The 20825-nt window shown below is 50.1% G+C and overlaps 1 protein-coding gene across 5 annotated transcripts in view; it reads right to left on the bottom strand.

The window, feature by feature from the left end:
* HDAC4 (histone deacetylase 4) overlaps positions 1 to 20825 on the bottom strand; it is a 178854-nt gene that overhangs the window by 144005 nt on the left and 14024 nt on the right. For all 5 annotated transcript variants that reach the window (XM_069021646.1, XM_069021645.1, XM_069021648.1 and 2 more), the window contains one exon: positions 8574 to 8823. In XM_069021646.1, the coding sequence (XP_068877747.1) occupies positions 8574 to 8595 (22 nt within the window). In that variant the 5' untranslated portion in view covers positions 8596 to 8823. The remainder of the gene's footprint in view (positions 1 to 8573; positions 8824 to 20825) is intronic.

The raw sequence follows: 20825 nt of genomic DNA, 5'->3' as shown, positions 1-20825 counted from the left end.
AAAATTGGCAACCTCTGGCCTACTTTGGGGCATGTTAGAGTCCAACTGTATTTACGCTGACAGAGACAAGCAAAGGTTGTGACGATTTATTGACGCAAGAGCTATTTTGTGCTCCATGCCAGAAATTAATCAGTGGAGGAGGAGGAATTCTCTTTAAGCGCTTTGGTGAGCTGCTAAAAACAACAGGCTGAGGTCTCCCATGGCAAACACCATCAAAAAGAGAGGGAAAGAAAAAAAAAATTAAAAGGGCAACTTTCACCCAGCAGCTTCTTTAGAAAGACTCAGGAATCAGGCAGTGCCTGAGCAGAACTGCCCTGCATAACTTTCCTTGTGAGAAAGAAAATACATGAGAGGAATAAATCAGAGCTTTCCCAAACCTCTGTCAACACAACCTGGGGCTGTGTTTGTCCAGATCAACGGGTCTCAAGTATATTTGGGGGAGGTGGAGGGGGGGGTGACCCTGCGAGTTGGCTCTATCTGCTGCAATTCCGGACAAAAAGAAGGAAAGCAGAGGCAACAGTCCCATCACCTCCTTGAAAGAGCTGCTGCACAGAGCTCCACTTTGAAGGGAAAAAATAAAAAGGAAAAGAATCCTTAATGCAGACTGAAGGAACAGCATCAGCCCTACCTGCCAAGAAGACATCACGATAAACCTGTCAAGAGTTACGAGCCTGCAGAACAGGCCTTGCACCTGCTGGAAAGGAAAAAAAAAAAGGAAAGGAAAAAGCCATCTAATGCCAATCAGATTCTTGCTGCTGGCAGGGAAGAGATGCCAGAGCCCTTCTCCTGGGTTTGGTAAGCTGTGAGGATCACATGCTTCCCCCTGGCAGAGGTTCTGTGAGACCAGTGGCACCTTAGTTAGAAAAAAGCGAGTTCTTGGAAGTTTCAGAGATTTCTCCTGAAGTGACAGACGTGAAGGATTCAGTACTTGGATGGACTTGTGGAGTTTGGTGTATGGTCTTTTTACTGTTTTGGATGATTTTATGACCAGAGAAGGGACGGTTGGTCTAGTTCAGGCTTTTATGTCTTCCCACAGGAGCAGCTCAAGCATTTTGTAGATCAGGAGTGGAAAAAAAAGTTTAAAACTGTTTCTCTTTATAGGCAGCATAAAATAAAGGTCACAGTTAACAGAGGGGGTTAAGTCTGTTTGAGTAGAAAGTGCAAGTTTTGAATGCTGAAACAGAAGAGCAAAATATAATTCCCAATGGATTATTTTAACATCAGCAGGCTTTAAGGGTTTCCTGCCTGAAGAATTGTCCGTTGATCAGAACTACTGAAGCCACCTTTTCCAGCAGCAGACAAAAAAACCACCTGCCCTCAGATCTCGGAGCAAGTAACCCAGCCGAGGGAGCACTCCCCATCTCCCAGCTGCCCCAATTTGCCGGCTGCCCGCAGCCCCACAGCCGCATTGATCTGGGGCTATTGATCACGGGGTGAAGCCTGGCGGCACAGAGGCACCACACAGGAGCTCAGGGACAGCAGCAGCTGGGGAAGGGAGAGTCACAACGCTCAGCACGGCGAGCACAGGGCCCTCGCCCCGCGCCTCTGATCCTGGTGGGGTCACACGGCCACAGCAGCCGCCTTGGAGGGCACAAAGGGTACCTGAAGCCAAGGCTGGCAGTTCAGAGCTCCCACAGCACACCTCGCCCCCATTACAGTCTGCCCCATAAAGCTATTTATGCGGTTTGGCAGCACAGCAGCTACAAACAACGTGAGTCCACAGATTCCGGGAGAGTGAAAGGGTCAGGATTGATTTTTTTTTTTTTTTTTTTTCAAACAAGTGATTTCTTTGAATTCGACTGCAATTTCTCCAGCACCCTGATGCCAGCCTTGCCACAGAGAGCACAGGGGGTTTCCAGCAGTCCTCTCCACTGCAAGCAACTCTACCTTGCCCATGGCTGGAGGTTTCTCCTGGAGGAGAGGGTGGCACTGGCAAAACACCGCTTGTTCACGGGCAAGTCAACAAAGGAAATTGTTCTGCAGTGCTGGGATTATTCAGCTCTTGGTACAACCAAAATGACAGGGGAAAAAAAAACCCAAAAAACAACAGAACAACTAACAAAAGTAAAATTCACTTTATCAGCCCCCCCCACAAAAATCCACATCACACACGACCAGAGGTTGAGAGGATGTGCTAACGGCTGTTGGCACAATCCTGCCTGTCCTTCCCCCCTTCCCCAGGCATCCACAGGTGGCTGTGGTCAGGCTCCTGTCTCCCCAGGCTGACCTTGCCCAGCCATCCTGGCAGAACCTCCCCACGCCTGGCAATTCCAGCCTTCAAAACAAAGCTGATGTTGCTACATCAAAGTGCAGCAGGGCAGCTACAAACACTGATTAAGCCTGGCCTGCGGATTCCCTGGAAAAGCCCGGGTCAACAGGGTTCAAAGCAGGATCAGCAGTGCCCCACTGAACCCCAAACACACTCCAGGGCTCCCGAAAACTCCCACAAGAACTGAGCTGAGACAGGAGGATCTCAGAAAAGCCCCCCTGGGGTTATTCCTGCATGGAATTCAGCTTTCAATAGGGCTGAAGTTTAATATCAGCCTCATCCTTCTGAGAGGCTAAAAAAATCTGCTCCCACACCTGAGCAAATCAGTCCATCAAGCCAAAGGGTGACAGCAATCCCCAGGGGCAACCCCAAGAGCTGCTGAGCATCTCAAAGCAAACCAGGGCACTGCAGGTAAAGCAGTGATTTTCCCAGGAACTGATGAAACAACAGGATTTTAGTTTTGGTTATGGAAACAAAAGCTTTAGAAGACCTGCTGATGTATTAATTTTAGCTTTCTTAAGGGAAGAATAAATTGTGTGCCCCATTTCCCTGTAGTTTGACCACCCCACCTGGCACCTCGAACCTTGCAGGTGTCAAGGCCTTTCTTGCTTAATGGCCTACATAGAAATAATAAAATGAATAAATAAAGGGGGGGAGGGGGAGGGAGGAAATTCCTGGTATGTGGCAAGCTATGGGGAGAAAGGGACTTGCAAAGCCTTTCCTGAAGGATGGGAGAGTTACCAACTCAATATTGTTCATTCTCCAGCCAGGCACCTGCTACTCCACGTTCCCTCACTCCTGGCTATCCTCTGACTGTGAAAGCAGTTTCTACAGCTGTTAGGGGATGAAAAAAACATACTAAAAACTACACTAAAATAAGAAACGTCATTGCAATTGTCTCTCCACTCTTCTTCCTGACCCAGCACCACAGAATCAGAGAACCACAGAATCTCCAGAGCTGGAAGGGACCCACGGGGATCATTGATCCAGCTCCTGGCCCTGCACCCCACCAGTCCCACCCTGGGCATCCCTGGCAGCGCTGTCCAAACGCTCCTGCAGCTCTGGCAGCCTCGGGGCCGTGCCCGTTCCCTGGGGAGCCTGGGCAGTGCCCAGCACCCTCTGGGGGAAGAACCTTTCCCTGCTCTCCAACCTAACCCTGCCCTGGCCCAGCTCCAGCCACTCCCTCGGGTCCTACATGGAAACATCTTCAAATAAAAATAAATCTCCAAAAGAGTTTGACCAAGAGCTCTCAAAAATAAGGCCCTCTTTCCCCTTTTGCAGCAAGGGTGAGCAGCACCTGCCAAGCACAGGTAGCCAGTCCTAGACTTAAAGGATGCAGAGTGCCATGTCTGGCTGACATCCCTCTGGGAATAAGTGGATTTTCTGCCCCTGCTCTCAAATCACTTTCAGAATCAGCAGGGTGACTGAGACAGTCCTTTGCCATCAGCTCTGTCCCAGTTATCCACATCCAGGACACCCCAACAAGCCTCACTGCTGTGAGAGCCTGGCCCCAAAGGTGACAAGCTGAATAATTTAAAACAAACCCTGAGAAAACACTCCTTGTTAAGGCCGGTAACAAACTTAATTTGGGGAAGTATGGGCAAACAGGGGTTGAGCAAAAGTGAGTAACAAAAATGTAGTAACACCTCGTAGAAAAAGGTTTGTCTCCTTTCCAAGTGAGACACAAGATCCCAAGGACTATCTCAACCATTATTACAGAATCTCCTGACTTTAAAAGTACGACCTTTTATATATCCTTTTCCTACCCTGTACTTCATTCAAAATAATCCAGAGTTCTCTGCCTCTCATCACAAGTACCTGCTTCTCATCTTTGCACTGCAGGAAACATCACAGGCTAAAAAACTTACTTTAGAAACAGGCTTTTAAAGAATTCCTAAGTGCGAGAACTGCATTTAAAGAAAAAGCAGAAATGAGAGGAATGCACTTGGCAGGGACACTGACCTAGCAGGAACTTCAACTTGAACCCCAAGTTGAAGCACAAAACAATTCTTCTCTTTTGAGGGTACAGTAAAACCCTTGCACAGAAAGTCCCAGCTATTTGATGCTCCAGAAAGGAAAAACTTCACAGGTTTAGTGTGAGCAGACTGAAAACTTTCAAGGACCTCAGAATGACACCGTTCCTAGAGGAAATCCAGGACAGGCTCAGCTCCCACGTAGGTACGAACAGGAAAGCAGCTGGAATAGGTGTTCTGTCGTGGGCTGGGGAAAGAAAAGGGAATGGAGGCATGGCCAGTTCCCATCTGCTGGAGTTCTCAGCTCTTCTAACTGAGTTTACTCCACAGACAACCCCAAAGGCCCCCCCAAAACCGGGGGACCAGACTGCTCAGGGGAACAGCCTCTGAATTCCCAGTCTAGAATAATCCAGTAAAAGCAGAGCACCAGACTGGTAAGGGGAAGCAGGGCTCCGTGGAAATGTTCCAGGCCAACCTGGGATAGTGGGAGGTGTCCCTGCCCATGGCAGGGGGTGGGATGGGCTTTAAGGCCCCTTCCCACCCACACCACTCCACGACTCTGTGATACACCACGTCCGGATGCTCTTCCACAGCCAATAGCCGCCCTGGCCCTGCTGAAGGAGGGCTGGAATCTACCCCCACAGCCCCTGTGTTTATTTGAAATGATGCTCTTGCCCCCAGATAACTTCCCCAGACAGACTCATTACTGCCAGAAAGTAGGTCAGTGTCATTTAAAGCCGGCTTGAAATGCATCTCCACAGAAACTTCTTAATCTTTAAAAAGAGAACGCATCAAATATTTATTGGGCGGTGCAAAACGCCGGGAGACGCTCACGGGGAGAGCTCTTCTGTGTGCTGCATGAAATGGCTTTCCATGCCTCACCGAGCCCTGGAGTAGGGGAGGAGAGTGGCTGGGTGCAGATAAAGCCCCGTACAAAAGTCCTTATCTGCCCAGCAAATCACAGTACGTGACTCCCTAACTCGTTCTCCCGGTGCCATGTGATCCTGGAGCTTTCTGCTTCCTCCAGGAGCTCCTCTCAGCCTTAATGATCCCTGCTGCAGATTTTCCCCTATCAGCCAGGCAGCTCATTCTTAAAACTTCAATATTCCTAATTATCGAACATTCAGCCCTGCAAAATGTAGCTGAAATTTGCATCTCTGCAAGAGTGGCTCTGAAGAAAGGATGGAGCATTTGCATTCAGACTGGTTAATTCCTGCAAGATAACATTTCATAAACAAAATGCTTCATTGAACATGGAGGTTTTCAGCTTTTACAAAGGAAAGTGAACTTTAAACAAATACAAATCAGTTGAGTGATTAACTTTAAGTGTTTTGGTTTTTTAAAACTAATCTTTATGTATAACTAGTATCAGCAGAACAATCTTTACTGATTAAAGAAGCGAACGACAGTGAAACTCAAGCCACTGAATATTAAGGAGGGAGGTAGAAGGAGACTGCAAGGAATCATTTAAGGTCAATAAGAGAGGGGAAAAAACCCAAAACACAAAAAAACCCCTATAAAAAAACCCCACACTACTCACAACGCAGTCAGCCTGGGTAAGGTGAGCACCACGGGTTACGTGAGGCAAGTTTAAATTGTGGCCAACGTTACCAGGCTAAGGAGTGAAACTAAACACGCTTTCCCCCGCCCCCCCCAAGCTTTGTCATAATCCTAAATGTTATCTTAATTAGCCTAATTTTCTTAATTATACTTCGCAGCAACTTGAGCCTTCGCAGCACAATTCCAGCGCTTTTCTCCAGCTTCGCTCCAGCGCTGGAAGAGGCGGCGACTCCTCAGCCAGGAGCCAAAGGGCGCGTGACGCCTCCCAGCTCGCTCCTGACTGGATCTGCACAGCCTCCTGCTCCCATCACCGTGGGCAAAAGCCAGATCCAGCCCCTCTCCCCACCTCCAGCCAGCTGCAGGGAGCTGCTTGTTCCTCTGGACCACACCAGCATGGTGCCCGTGGCACGAGGGGCACCGGCAGCCCACCGGCTTCTCCCGCTCCACGTGTGCACAAGAGCTGCTGGTCCCAACCCCAGAGTCAAGAAGGAGGCTGTGGGGAGAGCCCAGAAAACAAAGCTCAAGGTCTATACCGTGTGGCCAGGGCTCAGACTGATTTAGCCACTGGAAGCTTTCTCCCACCTGGGTATTCTTCTTCTCCAAAAGCTGTTTCTTGTTCCCTGAGGAATCTTACTCCAAACCACAACGAGAGAGGAGGCAGTGAGGGGGGAAGAAGCCACACTTTTCTTAGCCAACTTAAATCTCCTCCGTATTCTTTCACCTGAGGGTGAGAAGCCCTCAGTGCCCAACACTTCTCACAAAAGCTTTGCAGAGTGAAATGAAAAATCAAAAAAGCACAGAAAGAAACCCAACCCAAACCACTTCCATTCATCTACGCCGCAACAACTTTATGGCACAGCTCCTAAAACATCCCATTAGTGCTGGGCTTGGAGAAGATTAGAGAAGAAAGCTTGAACCCACTGAAGCAAGGCTTAATAGGCTCTCGAGTTAAGCCAGAGCCTTCCCTTAAACAATGCCCATCATTAGGGATAATTACCTGTAGCTGTATAATCACCGTGGCTATGATAACTGACATGAGAAGTCCAGATGTCATCTTTGGCAAGGGTTGGGAAATGTTTCTGCTCCTCATTATGCAACTGACTCTTGAAAGAGAAACGAGCAACAGGAACACCGGGGGTGAAAAGCCACCACGGAACACGGCGGAGCTCCAGCCCAGCCCTTGGAAATACAACCAGAGTCAGAACCCAGCACCCAGGAAGGGCACACGGATGTCCAACACCATCCTGCCCCGCTGCTGCACCCCTGGGTTATGGTCAGACCACCCTTCTCAGCACCATTCTAGACAGGGTTGTTGGGAAAATGAAGCTCAAACTGGTTTTTAGAGCTGAGCCGAAGCAGCAGACCCAGCAGAAAGAGGCAGGAGAAACAAGGGTTCGGCGAGGAATTATAAAGGAAAGCCAGAAAAACCAGCAGCAGGCTTCCACTGAGTAACAGCCCAGCCAGGAAGGACATCAGCACTTCCCAAACCTCTGGAGAGCTGCTCCTCAAGGAGCCAAGCAATAGCCATGGTTGGGTTTGGACTGCAGGTGGGTGTTTCAGGTGTCCCCCCGCCACGGCGAGAGAAAAGCAGGCGGCCCCAGCTGCCCAGCCTCACTGCAGAGGCAGGAAAACACTGAACAACAATTATCTGCTATCTGAAGAGCAGAGCTCCTGAAAAACACCGCTCTGCATTTGTGTCCCAGGTGAACTCATACAAACACACTTCAGCTTCCCAACTCCTCATAGTGCCAACAAGTTGCAAAACCTAAGGCTGCTACATTATGGAAGCAGAGACCACTTTTTTTTTCTTTTTGATAATTGTGATGATTTTAGAGACTTACAAACTCCTTTCAGTCGTGAGGAGAGGGTCAGATCTACCCCTGCTGCCAGTGAACTCCAGCACCCCTATTTATTGCAGGATTTCTTCCCCCACAAATAAGCAGTTCCTTAAATCTTAGGAGCTGCTCTCTGGCTTTTAGCACTTCAGCCTTACTTGTTAACCCAACCCTGATTAAACTGAAGTCACAGAGTAATCTCTCAGAGGCAGAGTTAAGTAAGTCCTTCCACGTGCCCCGTTGTTGTTGGATTATTTGCTTCCCAGCAGCCAGTTCTGTACCATAAACTCAAACAGTCCAAGCACCATTAAAATTCCTCCTACAAAGCTCTGCCTGTCACAAAAGTTGCCCCAAACTCCCCAAAAACAAATGTATGAGGCACCTTTAAGCTCAAAAGCAGGTAACTGAGTAGCTACAGAGCGTGCTGACAGACAGCAATGCACCATTTGGTAGTGATGAATCACGCCTCCAATTGCAAGACACATTAGGGGTAATCCCCCAGCCAGCATTGAGGTGGATCAATTGACTTTTGTTCCAGCAAAACTATTCCTTCCTATTAAGAAGTACTTTAAAAGTCGAAGGGTTTTCTTAAATATCACTAAAGGCAGCAGCAGAACCGTGCCCATTCCTGGGAGGTACACTGCACATCGTTAACGCTGATTTAACAAATTAAACATCTGGCTAATGACTCAGAAAATACCAACAATTTGCACTGATGCAACAATTAGAGAGCTGAATTTTAGCACGATTATAGAAACCTGACATGGTAAAGCTTCCCTGTTAACTCCTGGTAACAGCAACAGCGCTTTCCACCCTCACAGCAAAGGCAGCGAAGGGAGGGGGCTGGATGATGCTCTCAGCACGGGAAAAGGCGTGTCCATGCAGCCAACTGTGCCTTGGGGTCGCTGCTGGGATCCCAAGTGGCCCTGCCCTTACCTGGATGGCTTTGGGAGCTCATTGCTGGCAATGTCTAGTCCTTGGGAGAAGGGATTCGAGACGGATCAGTTTCCACGGGAGTAACAGCAGCTCGAAAGAGCTCCAGTGCTTCACCAATACATAGGAATGGGAAGGGGGGGTTAAATCATGGCCACCTTGTAAAATCCAGGGCACAGTGACATGCTGAGTTGTATGGGAAGTAATCCAAGAGGGTGGCAGAGTATCTTCCAATGGCTTTTAAAATGGGAACCTGCAATTAAAGAAAAAGATGTCTGCGTTAGCAAATTAAGATTAACAACCATTTAAATTGTACATTATGTAACCTGTTTATCCCCTAGATTAAACTACAATGCTATTTTAGGCATTAAGGATTGCAGAGAGAGTAATTTTCAGAGTTGTAAATGTTACTTTGATTAATAACCATAAAGATGCAGATTAATACTTAACATTATTTAGGAAAAAAAACAATCAAAAAAAAAAAACCAACACTTTCCAACAACACATTCAAGTCTCAGAAACCCAAAATTCCGTGTTAATTCTCATCCTCCAACAGCACCATATGAAGCCACTTCAGTCCAACAGCTTCCATATTTTAAAAGCCATATGTATGAGTGGTAACTGTACTTCACGCATCTGTTCCCCGAAGAAGTCTAAAGAAAAATTCCTCAGTGCCAAGAAGTGGTCTTGGAGCAGGAAGGAAAAAACCCACACAATCAATTCCACTCCCACTCTACCCAAGCCTCCAGCAGATTACTGAGGAGCAGCTCCATACTGCCCTGGGGGGAAAAAAACCCCACCATTCCCAATTATTTTGAAGCTGTATATTAAAGGGAGGGAGAGAGAACAGAGGGGAAATAACCCCCAGAAGTCAGCAAGCCCTGACCCCTGGCCCCCAAAAAATGGAAGTGTAGAAGCAGTAGATACCCTGGCTTGGAGAAACCCCACCTGAGACACCCACGCTGACCCAGCCAGCCACCCTTGCACCAAAACAACCTGCTCAAGATCAGTTTTGGGTGTGGTCAGGGGCTTTTTGGCACTATACCAAGTGACATCCAGTTTTCCCCATCCTAGGAAGTGTCCCAGGCCAGGCTGGAGGGGGCTGGGAGCAACCTGGTCAAGTAGAAGGTGTCTCTGCCTGTGGCAGGGGGTGGAGTGGGATGGGCTTTGAGATCCCTTGCCACCCAAACCATTCTGGGATTCCTGGACATCCCTGTTTCACAGGCAGAGTATCTCAGGGATTCTGCTCCCAGCCAGCTGACCCAGCTTAAACCCAGCTGTGTCCTTCATGCAGAGCACCCCACAGCCACAGGTGATTTCCCTTCTTTGCACCATAAAACACCATCGAACCAGCAGCCCAGCCCTCCTGGGCACCAGGGGCACGGCGTGAGCTCCTCCTGCCTGGCCAGGCATCACTCAGCGCTGGGATGAGGTCACCCTGCTGTCAGCAGCCAGCTCCAACCCATCCCCACGGATCCAGCTGACTCTGCTCACCCCAAACTGCTCTGGCAGCAGATCCCAAAAGGAGTGGTGCCCTCCAGCAGCGCTGGGGCGGGGGACGGCTGCGATGGGAACTGCGATGGGAACTGCGATGGGAACTGCTCCTGCCTTGCACAAGGAGCATCTGTCCACAGCAGGGCTGTGCCACGGTGTTTCAGGCAGTGCTGGCTGTTCCTGGAAGAGCTCTTAGCACACTCGGGTTTGTGTGCTCCTTTCCAAGAAGCAAAACCAGGTCTGAGCCTTCCAGCACCGGCACAGTCACTCAGGATGGGCTTTCTGAGGTCAGGGCAGCAAAGCGCCCCGGCAGGCGCTGCTGAACACAGTCCCTTCCTCGCTGTGCTTCATTTAAAGCCCTCTTTAATTGGCTGTTTCTCTGCAGCCCAAGTGTCTCAGCATCACCACTCTCCAAGTTCCTCTCTGCCCATCTTGCATTCTTAGAGACCTGGAACGCGTTCCATGGTACGCGTCAAATTCAAGAGAAAATCACTTAAATGTCATTTCTAACCCCTGCAGGTCTCTGCCATCCCAAATGTTCAAGATGTTCCAGTCCCATTAATGAGCACATCCTGCTAAACAGAGCTGGGTCAGCTTAGACCAGGCATTAGCAAGACACTAACATAATTTATTTCCATTAGAACCAGCAGGTACTGTTGTAGCATAAGCCATCTCAGCTGCAGACAAGAAGGATTTGGAGTGGAGTTACCAGATCCCCATGTCCTCATTTTCCCAGCACAAGAATGAAAATGTGAGCATGAACAGTGGGAAGTTTCCCAAAGGAAATGGACTCAATCAGTACCACCAAATCCATTCAACAGCACCATTTAATGGTTTCATCTATTCCCACTGCTGCCCCATCCCTGGAAGTGTTCAAGGCCAGGGGCTTGGAGCACCCTGGGATAGTGGGAAATGTCCCTGCCCATGGCAGGAGATGGATATTAAGGTCCCTTCCAATCACTCTGTGATTCCACAATTCTCTCCAGGACACAGCAGTAACGTCCCAAGTGACCTCCCCCCAAACTCTAATTTTCAGGCAGCCCTTGCACTGACCTCAGTGCAGACCAAAGAGCCGCTGCCAGGCCTCCACCTGCAACAATTCCCGTGTACATGTGTCCTTTTGCCACTGTCTCAAGGAACACACTCCTTAAACCGAAAGGAGCGAAAGGCTGCCTGTCCCTATGCCTCGGCTCTCTGGAGGTCTGGAGGGTTTTCCAAGCCAATTATCTCGTTGGGAAAAAAAAAAAAAAGATTAAAAAGAAAAACAAACCCGAGTTTGTTTAACTTCTACTCCAGTGCCTCCCAGGACAAGGACGATCACCTCTGGCCTGAGGAACAGCGAGTGCACCCCAAGCATCGTTCCAGAGGCACATTCCCCTCCGGCACCGGCTCAGGGCCGCCTGCCCGCTGCCATCCCAGCGTGCAGGAGGAACCTCAGACCCCACTGCCTTGGACAGACGGGTCTCAGCAAGGCTCAGCCCTGGGTTTTGGGGGGTCGGGGCACATCGGGCTTTGCTGGGAGCAGAGCTGGGCACGGACAGCCGCTGCCACCGGAGCGCGCCGCGAGCCCCAGGATTACTGCTGGCTACAGGAACTGTCCTGGCAGACAGCACGCGGGGCCATGGTGGCCGTGCCAGGGTTGGCACTTGCCTGGGCACAGCCTCCTGCCTTGCAGAATTTTCGGAGTCTGGTCACCACTGGATTTTTAACAAACTCAGGAACAGGAGCACAAGGAACCACCTGTTTATTTCAACCTGCTTCTGGCAGGGCACACCTGAGAGCACAGGCTCCCTGAAACCACTGGGCTGGTGCTTCAGCAGCTGCATCCTCCCCACATCCCTGGAGCAGAGGGTGGCCGTGCTCTGAGCACGCTGTCACCTCCCTGTCACCATCCCAAGCGAGCCTCTCCCTGCAGCCAGCACAGAGTAGGACCGAGGGCCGAGGGGCTGCAGCCTCTGCCAAAGCGCCTCGTCTCTCACTGGTTTGGTGTCCCAGCAAACCACCAGCTCCTGTCAGGCACCTTCCCTGGATGAAAAGTAATTCCAGCTCTCCTCTTACCCCCACAGAAAGCTTTTTTTTTTTCTTTTACTCAAGAATCTTACAGTTCTGCCACAAGGATGGTTTGTTGACAGGAGGCCTGGAGCAGCTCCCCTACAAAGACAGGCTGAGAAAGCTGGGACTGTTCAGCCTGGAGAAGGCTGTGTGGAGACCTCAAAGCGACATTCCACTGCCTGAAGGGGCTGTGAGGAAGCTGGAGAGGGACTCTGCACCTGGAACTGCAGTGAGGGGACAAGGAATAATGGGTTCAAACTGAAAAGAGTGGAAGTTTAGGTTATATATTAGGAACAAATGTTTTACTACGAGGGTGGTCTGAGACACTGGCACAGGTTGCCCAAGAAGCTGTGGCTGCCCCATCCCTGGAAGTGTCCAAGGCCAGGCTGGACGGGGCTTGGAGCAACCTGGCATAGGGGAAGAGGGGTGGAACAAGATGATCTTTAAGGTCCCTTCCAACCCCTCAGGGTTCTGTGATTCTGTGGCAGTGCTAGTCACAAGCCCAGATGTGCAGAACCACTAATGACACTTACCACAGAACTTTATTTACACAGAGCTCCATTTTTCAGAGCTTTAATTGCTCTCCAGCCCAGATAAGAATCTTGGCCTGGGGCTGAGGTTTCAGGGCTGAGTCAGCCGGGCTGCTCCAGGACCAGGAGCTCTGATGCCCCGGCTCTCTCAGACACAGCAGCCAGGATCCCTCTCTCAGACACAGCAGCCAGGATCCCTCGGAGCCCTGGGTGAAACAAAGCGATGCTAGAAGGGATGCTTCCCCATCCTGGCACTCCTTTAGCAGCACTCCAGCACCGTGGTGCTTGCTCTCCAAAAGCCATGGAAACACCACCACCACCTTCCAGACGGCGTCAGCGCCGCTCCTCCTGCCTGCCACGGATTGATTACGGCAAGATCATTATTTTTTCCCCCAAAATTACCTTCCTTGCTGCACTCAGAAGCAAACAGCCCCAAGCTCGATCCCACGTGCTCCACGTAAGATGCCAGCATCACCCTGATGTTTCCCTGGATTCCTGCTCGTAGCAGGCAGCCTGCAGACAGCCCAGCGCTGCAGCACACACGTGCTCAGCACTCGCCGACCTGAAGGGGGGCACAGCCTCTCTCAGAGCTTTATTGATTAACTCTCTCTTCTGACAACAGATCCTGCACTTCAACCGGAGCAGGGGAAAGCTGCCTTTGCTTTTCAGGGTTTGTTTATAAAATACTGCCAGCACAGGATCCATACATGAAAAGAAGAGGGAAGGAAGAGGCTTAGAGGTGCCTGAAAACAATTCACCGTGATCACAGGAAGATTTACTGCGTCTTTATTTAGAATGATGGAACGGCTTGGGCTGGAAGGGACCTCAAAGCCCATCTCATTCCAAACCCAGGCAGGGACACCTTCCACTAGGCCAGGCTGCTTTGTTTAGAGCAGAGCCAGGGTGGAACAGCCTCCCGAGCTGATCTCCCCTCCGGGGACCACATCTCCCAGCCACCACCTTGCAAGGTGACAAAAAGAGTGGCAGCCATCCCCAGGACCCCCCACAGCCCTCTGACAACATCCCCTGAGCTCCTGTCTCTGCAGCAGAATACAGCTTTACTGGATCTGTCCCAGGAGAGCCGGTTTCACAAGCACTGCCCACTTCCACACGTGCTGCTTTTCCTGCAGTTTCAGCAATAACCAGACCTCTTCCAGGAAATACGTTTGCAAACCTCAAATATCATCAGACCCTCAAAGAGTTCGGAGTCTCTAGGCAGTTTTCTGTGTCTAAACACACACTGTGAGAGCAACAGGTGACACTGTAAAATCTACTATCAGCTTCACACTCAGCTGGGGCCAGAAGAGCCACCAGAATATCACAGAATAATGGAAAATAAAAATAGAGCAGCGAATTTGCTGCTGCGTTAGCCCAGTTCCTCCAAACCCACGCGGATTTTGTGCAGACCTGGACATTCCCCTTCCTTTGCCAAGTACAGAGTATAAGAGCTTCAAAAGGGCAAGAAAAACACCACCAGAGGTGTGTCACAAATTCCTCATGCAGGTGAAGCAGATGATAAACCTGCGGCCCAGACAGAGGTGACTTAGAGATATCACAGTGATGCAGAGTCATGATTAATACAGACAAATCACTCATTGCTCTGCTTTCCATCTATTTCTTTCAGAGCTAGAAGTTTTTCCCCTGCTTTTGCTGGGTGAGAAGCTGGGTGGACACAGCAGGGAAGGCCAGGAAACCCATGGGACAAGTCACTGGCTCTCAGGCATGTTTGAGAAGTGTCACCTTCAGTGACAGCGCATGTCCTGTTGTGAAATGCCTCCCTCTTGGATGCTGCTGGAGAACATGGCAATCAAGTACTTTCAAAGACCTTGAAAAACCTTCAAATCTCACCTGGACACCAACCTACAGTCACCAAACCAACCCAGCTCTGCTTTGTCCCACACAAAAGTGACAGTCCCATCTCATCAAACACAAAGTTTGCTCTGTAAAGCTTTCTATATTGCACTGAAATCATGTATCAGATTCTTCACAGTTTCCACACCTGCACTCAGGAAGTTAAGGAAAATACTGGCAGATGGAAGTCCTGACACAAAACTCAGGAATCCTCACAGAAGGGGGACAGGGAGCACAAGCAGTGTGAGCACCAAAGCCTTCACCACAGTTAGAACTGTGTAAGTAACAATTAAACAGGAAACCCACCCTAACCCAGCTGTTACCAACAGCTCCTCTCCAGGGGAACACCAGGTACAAACATGCCCGGGTGAGGAGGATCCAGACTGACCAGTCCAGCCCTCTCTGCCAGGACATCCCATCTTTGCCAAACCCTGCAGCACCAGAACCAGGGGTGCCTGCCTTCAACATCAAAAGCTCAGCACGGTGATTCAAACGCACAAAGCACCTCAGAAACACAGCAAGGTTCAGCCAGCACTTCAAGGAATCAGCCCCCGGTGCATTTGTTTAGCAAATGCTGACATTTCCCTGCCAGCCATCACAAGAGACTCTCACATGACAGCCCAGAGCCGAACAAACATGGTGCTTCCGCCTCTCCCTGAACCTTCCAGCACACACACACACGGTGAAGAGTGACTGCTTGTGTGCTCACACCGAGCGCTGTGACCCCGTGCCAGGCGCTGTGTGCTGGAATGGTCACACACACACGGCACCTCCAGCCGTGTCCGTCCTCCGTGCTAAACCAAGGAGTAACCAGCACCTGCTCTGAACTTCCACAGCTCCCCCAGGAGCCGCGGTGCCTTCCTGGGCCGTCCCCGGGAGCTGCTCTGGAGCGATCCCGCTGTTACCCCAGGCAAGCAGTGCTACACCTGCGCTGAAGGCACCGTCAGGCACGCAGAGGAACCCAAATGAGCAAGAGCCACAAATGGCAGGACGCTGTTAGCTGACTGTGAGCTACTTCATCAACGCAGAGCTAACCCGCAGCTGTCTAAAGGCAGCAAACCTGGATGGAAATAATTAATCTCATTGCCTGCAACAGAAATTCTCCATAAAAGCAATTCAAGGCAAACGCTTTCTACAGGTTCCCATCCTTTTGCTTCTTACTGTCAAGTAACGCTCCGCAACTAATTTCCAGGGCACACGGGTTCCCTGAGTAAAGCTGCTTTTCCCAGGCTCTTGTCAGCTGTGTCTCAAAGCCAGGTGCTCACACTGATCTCTGGTGGCAGTCCTGTACTTCTGGAAATCCAAGCACTGAGACACCAGCCCAAACTGAAGACGTGGTACCTCAGCAGAAGTGAAGACACCCTGCTCCCATTTCCATGTTAAATTAACACAAAACTGACATTATTGAGTTTGCCCCCGGAAGTATTTTCTCACTAAGTCTGAAACTGAGGAAATTCCTCACAGTACCTTGTACTTTTGCAAATCACCACCCTGACCAGCACTCAGAGCTGCTCTGAAAACCGAAGGTGCCTCCACACCCTAAAAAGAAAAATCTTCTGGTGGACACCCAAAACCCCAAAAGTTTTGTGCCCCTTCTCCTTCCTTGCTAGGAGTACAGGAGAGCATCCACACGATTTCTTCTTCCACAGATTTCCCAGCAGCACCACTGGGTAGATCTCTCATCCATTTTTAGACCTCGACAAGTATTGATGTTGAAACCACTGCAGGTATCCCAGACACACAGAGAAGCAAAAACACTTTGGGAACAACCGAGTGCATGAGGAGTGAACCCAAATCCTCCCATGCGTCACCCAAGACTCTGAACAAAAGATCCTGAGCAAATCTGGAAATACCACCTCGTGCTCACTCTGTGGGAGCTCCAATTTAGAGTGGCCAACAGCTTGGAAATTATTTTTTTCAGAGTCAAGCAGGAAGAGCTGCAGATTCAGAAACACGGGCGACTGTTTGAAACCTGGGACTGTGCAAATCTGCAGGAATACAGAGCCCTCCTTGACTAGCAAGACTCTGGCAGAGGGTCTGAAAGAGCAGGATGCTTCTGAGCTCGATCCAGTTTCTCAGCAAGAGCAGCAAGAACAAGCAGTCTCACAGATGGATCCGCGTGGGAGGGAGAAAGGATAAAAGTCTGCCTCGGGAGCCTGTTCCAGCTGCTACCGGAGCCTTGCAGGAGTCGGCACAAATTGGGCAGAGCTACCTATAAAAATCTACTGCCTTGGCTTCTTCTGAAGCCCTCTTCTTTCCTGATTCCATGTTTTTCCTCCATCCTACTATTTCCACATTCGAAGGAGTCCAAATCAGATAGCTGAAAGTAGTGCCTGACAGAAGGCGAATGCAGACTGGGAGTTTATCCCGATTCTTCATTCCTGCCTTGCGGATCACCCTCGCTACACACACTCAGGAGCACAAAAATCAAAACTCCTTTTAAATGCTTGACTGAGAAGTGATTAAAAATGGAATACTGGAGGCCGGGTTGGAACCTGAACCAGTGAGGCAGGGGGGTGGGACTAGATGGTCTCTCAGGTCCCTTCCGACCCAAACCCTTCTGTAATTCTGTAATTCCGTATTCTTTTTATCCAGAATCCCCCCAACGACATTTCCAGTGCCAGGAAGAGGTTGTGTGGCCAGCAGACGGGGAGCTCACCTCACTGGCTGGAAGCAATTCTTTACCTGGGGTTGTTTTTCAGCTCCTCAGGTAGGCAAAGGCAGAGAGAAAAACATTTACCTTTTCTCTTCACGTACTTGAGCTGTTCCAGCCACATCTGAACTTCTTGTTCCTTCTGACAAAGAATCAGAATTACTGGTCACTAGCTGTGCCTAACCCATCTGGTCTCCCAGCATAAAATAGCTGAGTACATGTGTCATCAATCACTGTTAATTACTTCATTAACTTGGAAAACGAATATTGACTTTTTTTTAAAGAACAAACATTGTTTAAGGTCAGTCTAGTTCTTTTTTTTTTTTTTTTTTTTTTTTGCTTTTAATTGAATGCTATCTGATTACCAAGAGAAAATGACTTAGTCTGAACACTCAAGCAACCCTGCCACATAACTGGTGCAGGAGACATTTCCCCAAATCCCTTTCTGGAAGGGCCAGTTTGATCCAGAAGCTTCGTGCTGTTCTCCAGAGCCCCGTGCTCACCACGCCGCCGTTCCCACCTACTGCCCCCGTGCCTCTGGAAGTCCTGACCTTTGCCATGCTCTGGGAAAGAAACATGCCCCAAGGTCTCCACAAACACGTTGCATCACTGTGGAGTGGACATTCAGCCCTTTGCTGCCGGCTGCAAAACAGTGGCACAGAGAGATCACAGCTGTTCTGTGCGTTCTCATCTGCAGCAGATCTGCTGCCAGCACATAAAACCACTCAGGAGCCACACAGCGCAATGCCAACTTGCCCCTGGACTGTCCCCCTGCTTCAGAGGCTCACTGAGATCACCTCCTGGCCCCAGCATGAGCTCACCTTCCTGCCAGGCAGAGGGGTCCCTCTCTGCACCTGCTCACAGAGCCTGGTCCAGCCACTCTCCCTGGAGGAGCCACTTTAACTCGGTATTTATTACATTTCTTCATGCTCACTGAGCTTACTGGCTCACTCACTCACTGTCCACCTCCAAGAAGCTATTTTCCTTGAGGGCATCCCCTGTCACTCCTGTCCCCCAGTATCCCCTAACTCTGCCCCCAAACCCGGGCCCTGCTTCCCAACTCGCCCTGCAGGAACGTGTGCGGTTCACTCGAGCGCCCTCGACCTTGGCTGCTGCCCAGCTCCTCAGGCACAGCACACCCTCACCCACAAAAGCTCTGGGATCCCATCATGGGTTCCCAAGTTTACATTTTTGCGTGCTTTATTTCTCCTGTCTGGCACTGCATGCGAATAACAATACCAAAACACTGCACTTCCCACAGCCACCCCATCGGCCAGACCCCGGCCCTGAGGGACCACACGGGATCATGGAACCTCAGAATGGTTTGGGTTGGAAGGGACCCGAAAGAGCACCTCATTCCAGCCCCAACACGTTGGTGCCACTCTGCCACTTCTCCTTTTAAAGGGTCTACAGCCAGTAAAATTGTCTTACAGCCAGTGGGTGCATTGTGCATTTGTGTATCTTACTCAAAGGAACTCTGCCTAAATCCAAATTTTACATATGACCATAAATAATGCACCAAGCAGAAAGCAAGAAATCACAACTTCACCTTTTAAAGTGCAACGTAATTTCCTTTTATTTGTTGGGAAAACCTGTTCTCCTCTCACCAGCATCATGTGAAAATGTGATGCTGACCTGTACCCACTCACAGCTCATCCCTCAGCACACACGGCAGTCGAGGCACCCTGCTCAGTCCCAGCTCCTCTGCCAAAGCTGCTGGGACTCCAAGCCCCAGACTGCTGAAAACTGAACAGGCAGGAATTCCCTCAGGAAGCTGAAATAAAAGAGATGGCTGTATATTCACAGGGGTTCAACAACTTCCAGTTCTAAATCACAAGTAACATTTTTGAGCCACATCCACAGCAACAATAGAAAACCAAGTCAGTCACCACAAACCTCTAAGTCCCTCTGGCATACCCCTCTGAACAGGGTTACATTTTTCATGACCAGCATCACCCTTTAATAAAATCTAGGATCTTCAGGCAAATATTTCAGTCTTAAAAGCTGACAAGCAAGAAAAGCGAGGAAGGAACTACTCAGACTCCAGGGGGTTTCAGGTTGTTTATCATATATTTATGTTTTATAACACCACCAAAGCCAAAAAGGAACAAAACCCTTTAAAGAAGTACCTGCAGGTTACCCTGATAGACAATGCCAGCAAACTTTTGGGAATTTCCTTTCCAGGTGTTGCTCCCAACACCACAGTGGTTCCTTAACTCAGTGAGAAGGAAGGGCTCCATTTACTTTAGGATTTACACCACATTTTATGTGGCCCATTCTGCCTGTTTGCACAACGTGAACACAGCAAGGCAAACTGGAACTGTCCTTTGAAATAAGAAAACTGGACTGCAAAGCCACACAAAACACTGGACACATTTCAAGGACTGACGCAGTACCTGCCACGGGGGCTTTTTAAGGTGTGTTTTACAATACTGTCCGTCACCAGCTGGAAAGGGACTTCAGCTCTGTGTCCCCAAGGAAGCCTTAGAGCCCTAACTTAGGGTTTGAGTTGGGAGGGACCTCAAAGCCCATCCCATCCCACCCCCTGCCATGGGCAGGGACACCTCCCACTGCCCCAGGCTGCTCCAAGCCCCAGTATCCAGCCTGGCCTTGGGCACTGCCAGGGATCCAGGGGCAGCCCCAGCTGCTCTGGGCACCCTGTGCCAGGGCCTGCCCACCCTCCCAGGGAACAATTCCTTCCCAATATCCCATCCAGCCCTGCCCTCTGGCAGTGGAAAGCCCTTCCCTGTGTCCTGTCCCTCCAGCCCTTGTCCCCAAGTCCCTCTGCAGTTCTCCTGGAGCCCATTTAGGCCCTGGAAGGGGCTCTGAGCTCTCCCTGGAGCATTCTCTTCTCTTCCCCAGCTCTCCCAGCCTGGCTCCAGAGGGGCTCCAGCCCTTGGAGCATCTCTGTGCCTGCTCTGGACTCTCTCCAGCAGCTCCAGGTCCTTCTGCTTTGGCCCCAGGGCTGGGGCAGCTCTGCAGGGGGATGTCACCTGAGCAGGACAGAGGGGCAGAATCCCCCCTCCCTTGCTGGTCACACTTGTTTTGATGCAGCTCAGGATATGGGGTTTGGGATTTCTGGGCTGCAGAGCACTTTGCTCTTTGGGGTCATGTTGAGCTTCTCATCCACCAACACCTCCGAGCCATTAATGGCTTTTCATACTACACAGCACAGACAGAATATTCCTCCCTGCAACTCGCTCCCCTTTCAGGGTGGGAATGAAGCAAAGTAATTTACACCTGCTCTTGTCCTTCTTCAGCCTTTTAAAACATCAAAGCCCAATCTTGGGGGTCTTTTTTTCACTTTCCTGGTGCTTGGGATTTTGCACCTTTGCATGCTCCTAAATCTCCTCCCGTAACTTCTCGCTAACAGCTCCAGCTTCCAGGAGGAATTGCTCGGCTTCCAAGAGAAGCTGCCATTAGTCACCAAAGCTCTGCTCTGCAGAATCCCCTCTCACCTGATCCACCTGATCCCCTGCTGCTTGGGATACTCTGAAATAAACGAACAGGAAAGGATACAAGGTGAAAACAAAACAAATCCAAAGGCTTTGCATGTAAGCGTTAATCTGGATACATCTTGTACCTGACAGGAGCCTGTACTGAGGTGGGGGTTGGTCTTTTCTCCGTGGTAACAAGTGACGGGACAGGAGGAAACAGCCTCAGGCTGTGCCAGGG

This window comes from Aphelocoma coerulescens, chromosome 7, assembly GCF_041296385.1.
Source record: "Aphelocoma coerulescens isolate FSJ_1873_10779 chromosome 7, UR_Acoe_1.0, whole genome shotgun sequence".
In the NCBI taxonomy this organism is placed as follows: domain Eukaryota; kingdom Metazoa; phylum Chordata; class Aves; order Passeriformes; family Corvidae; genus Aphelocoma; species Aphelocoma coerulescens.
The sequence above is the reverse complement of the archived record's forward strand: the minus strand, read 5'-3'. Positions and strand labels throughout refer to the sequence as shown.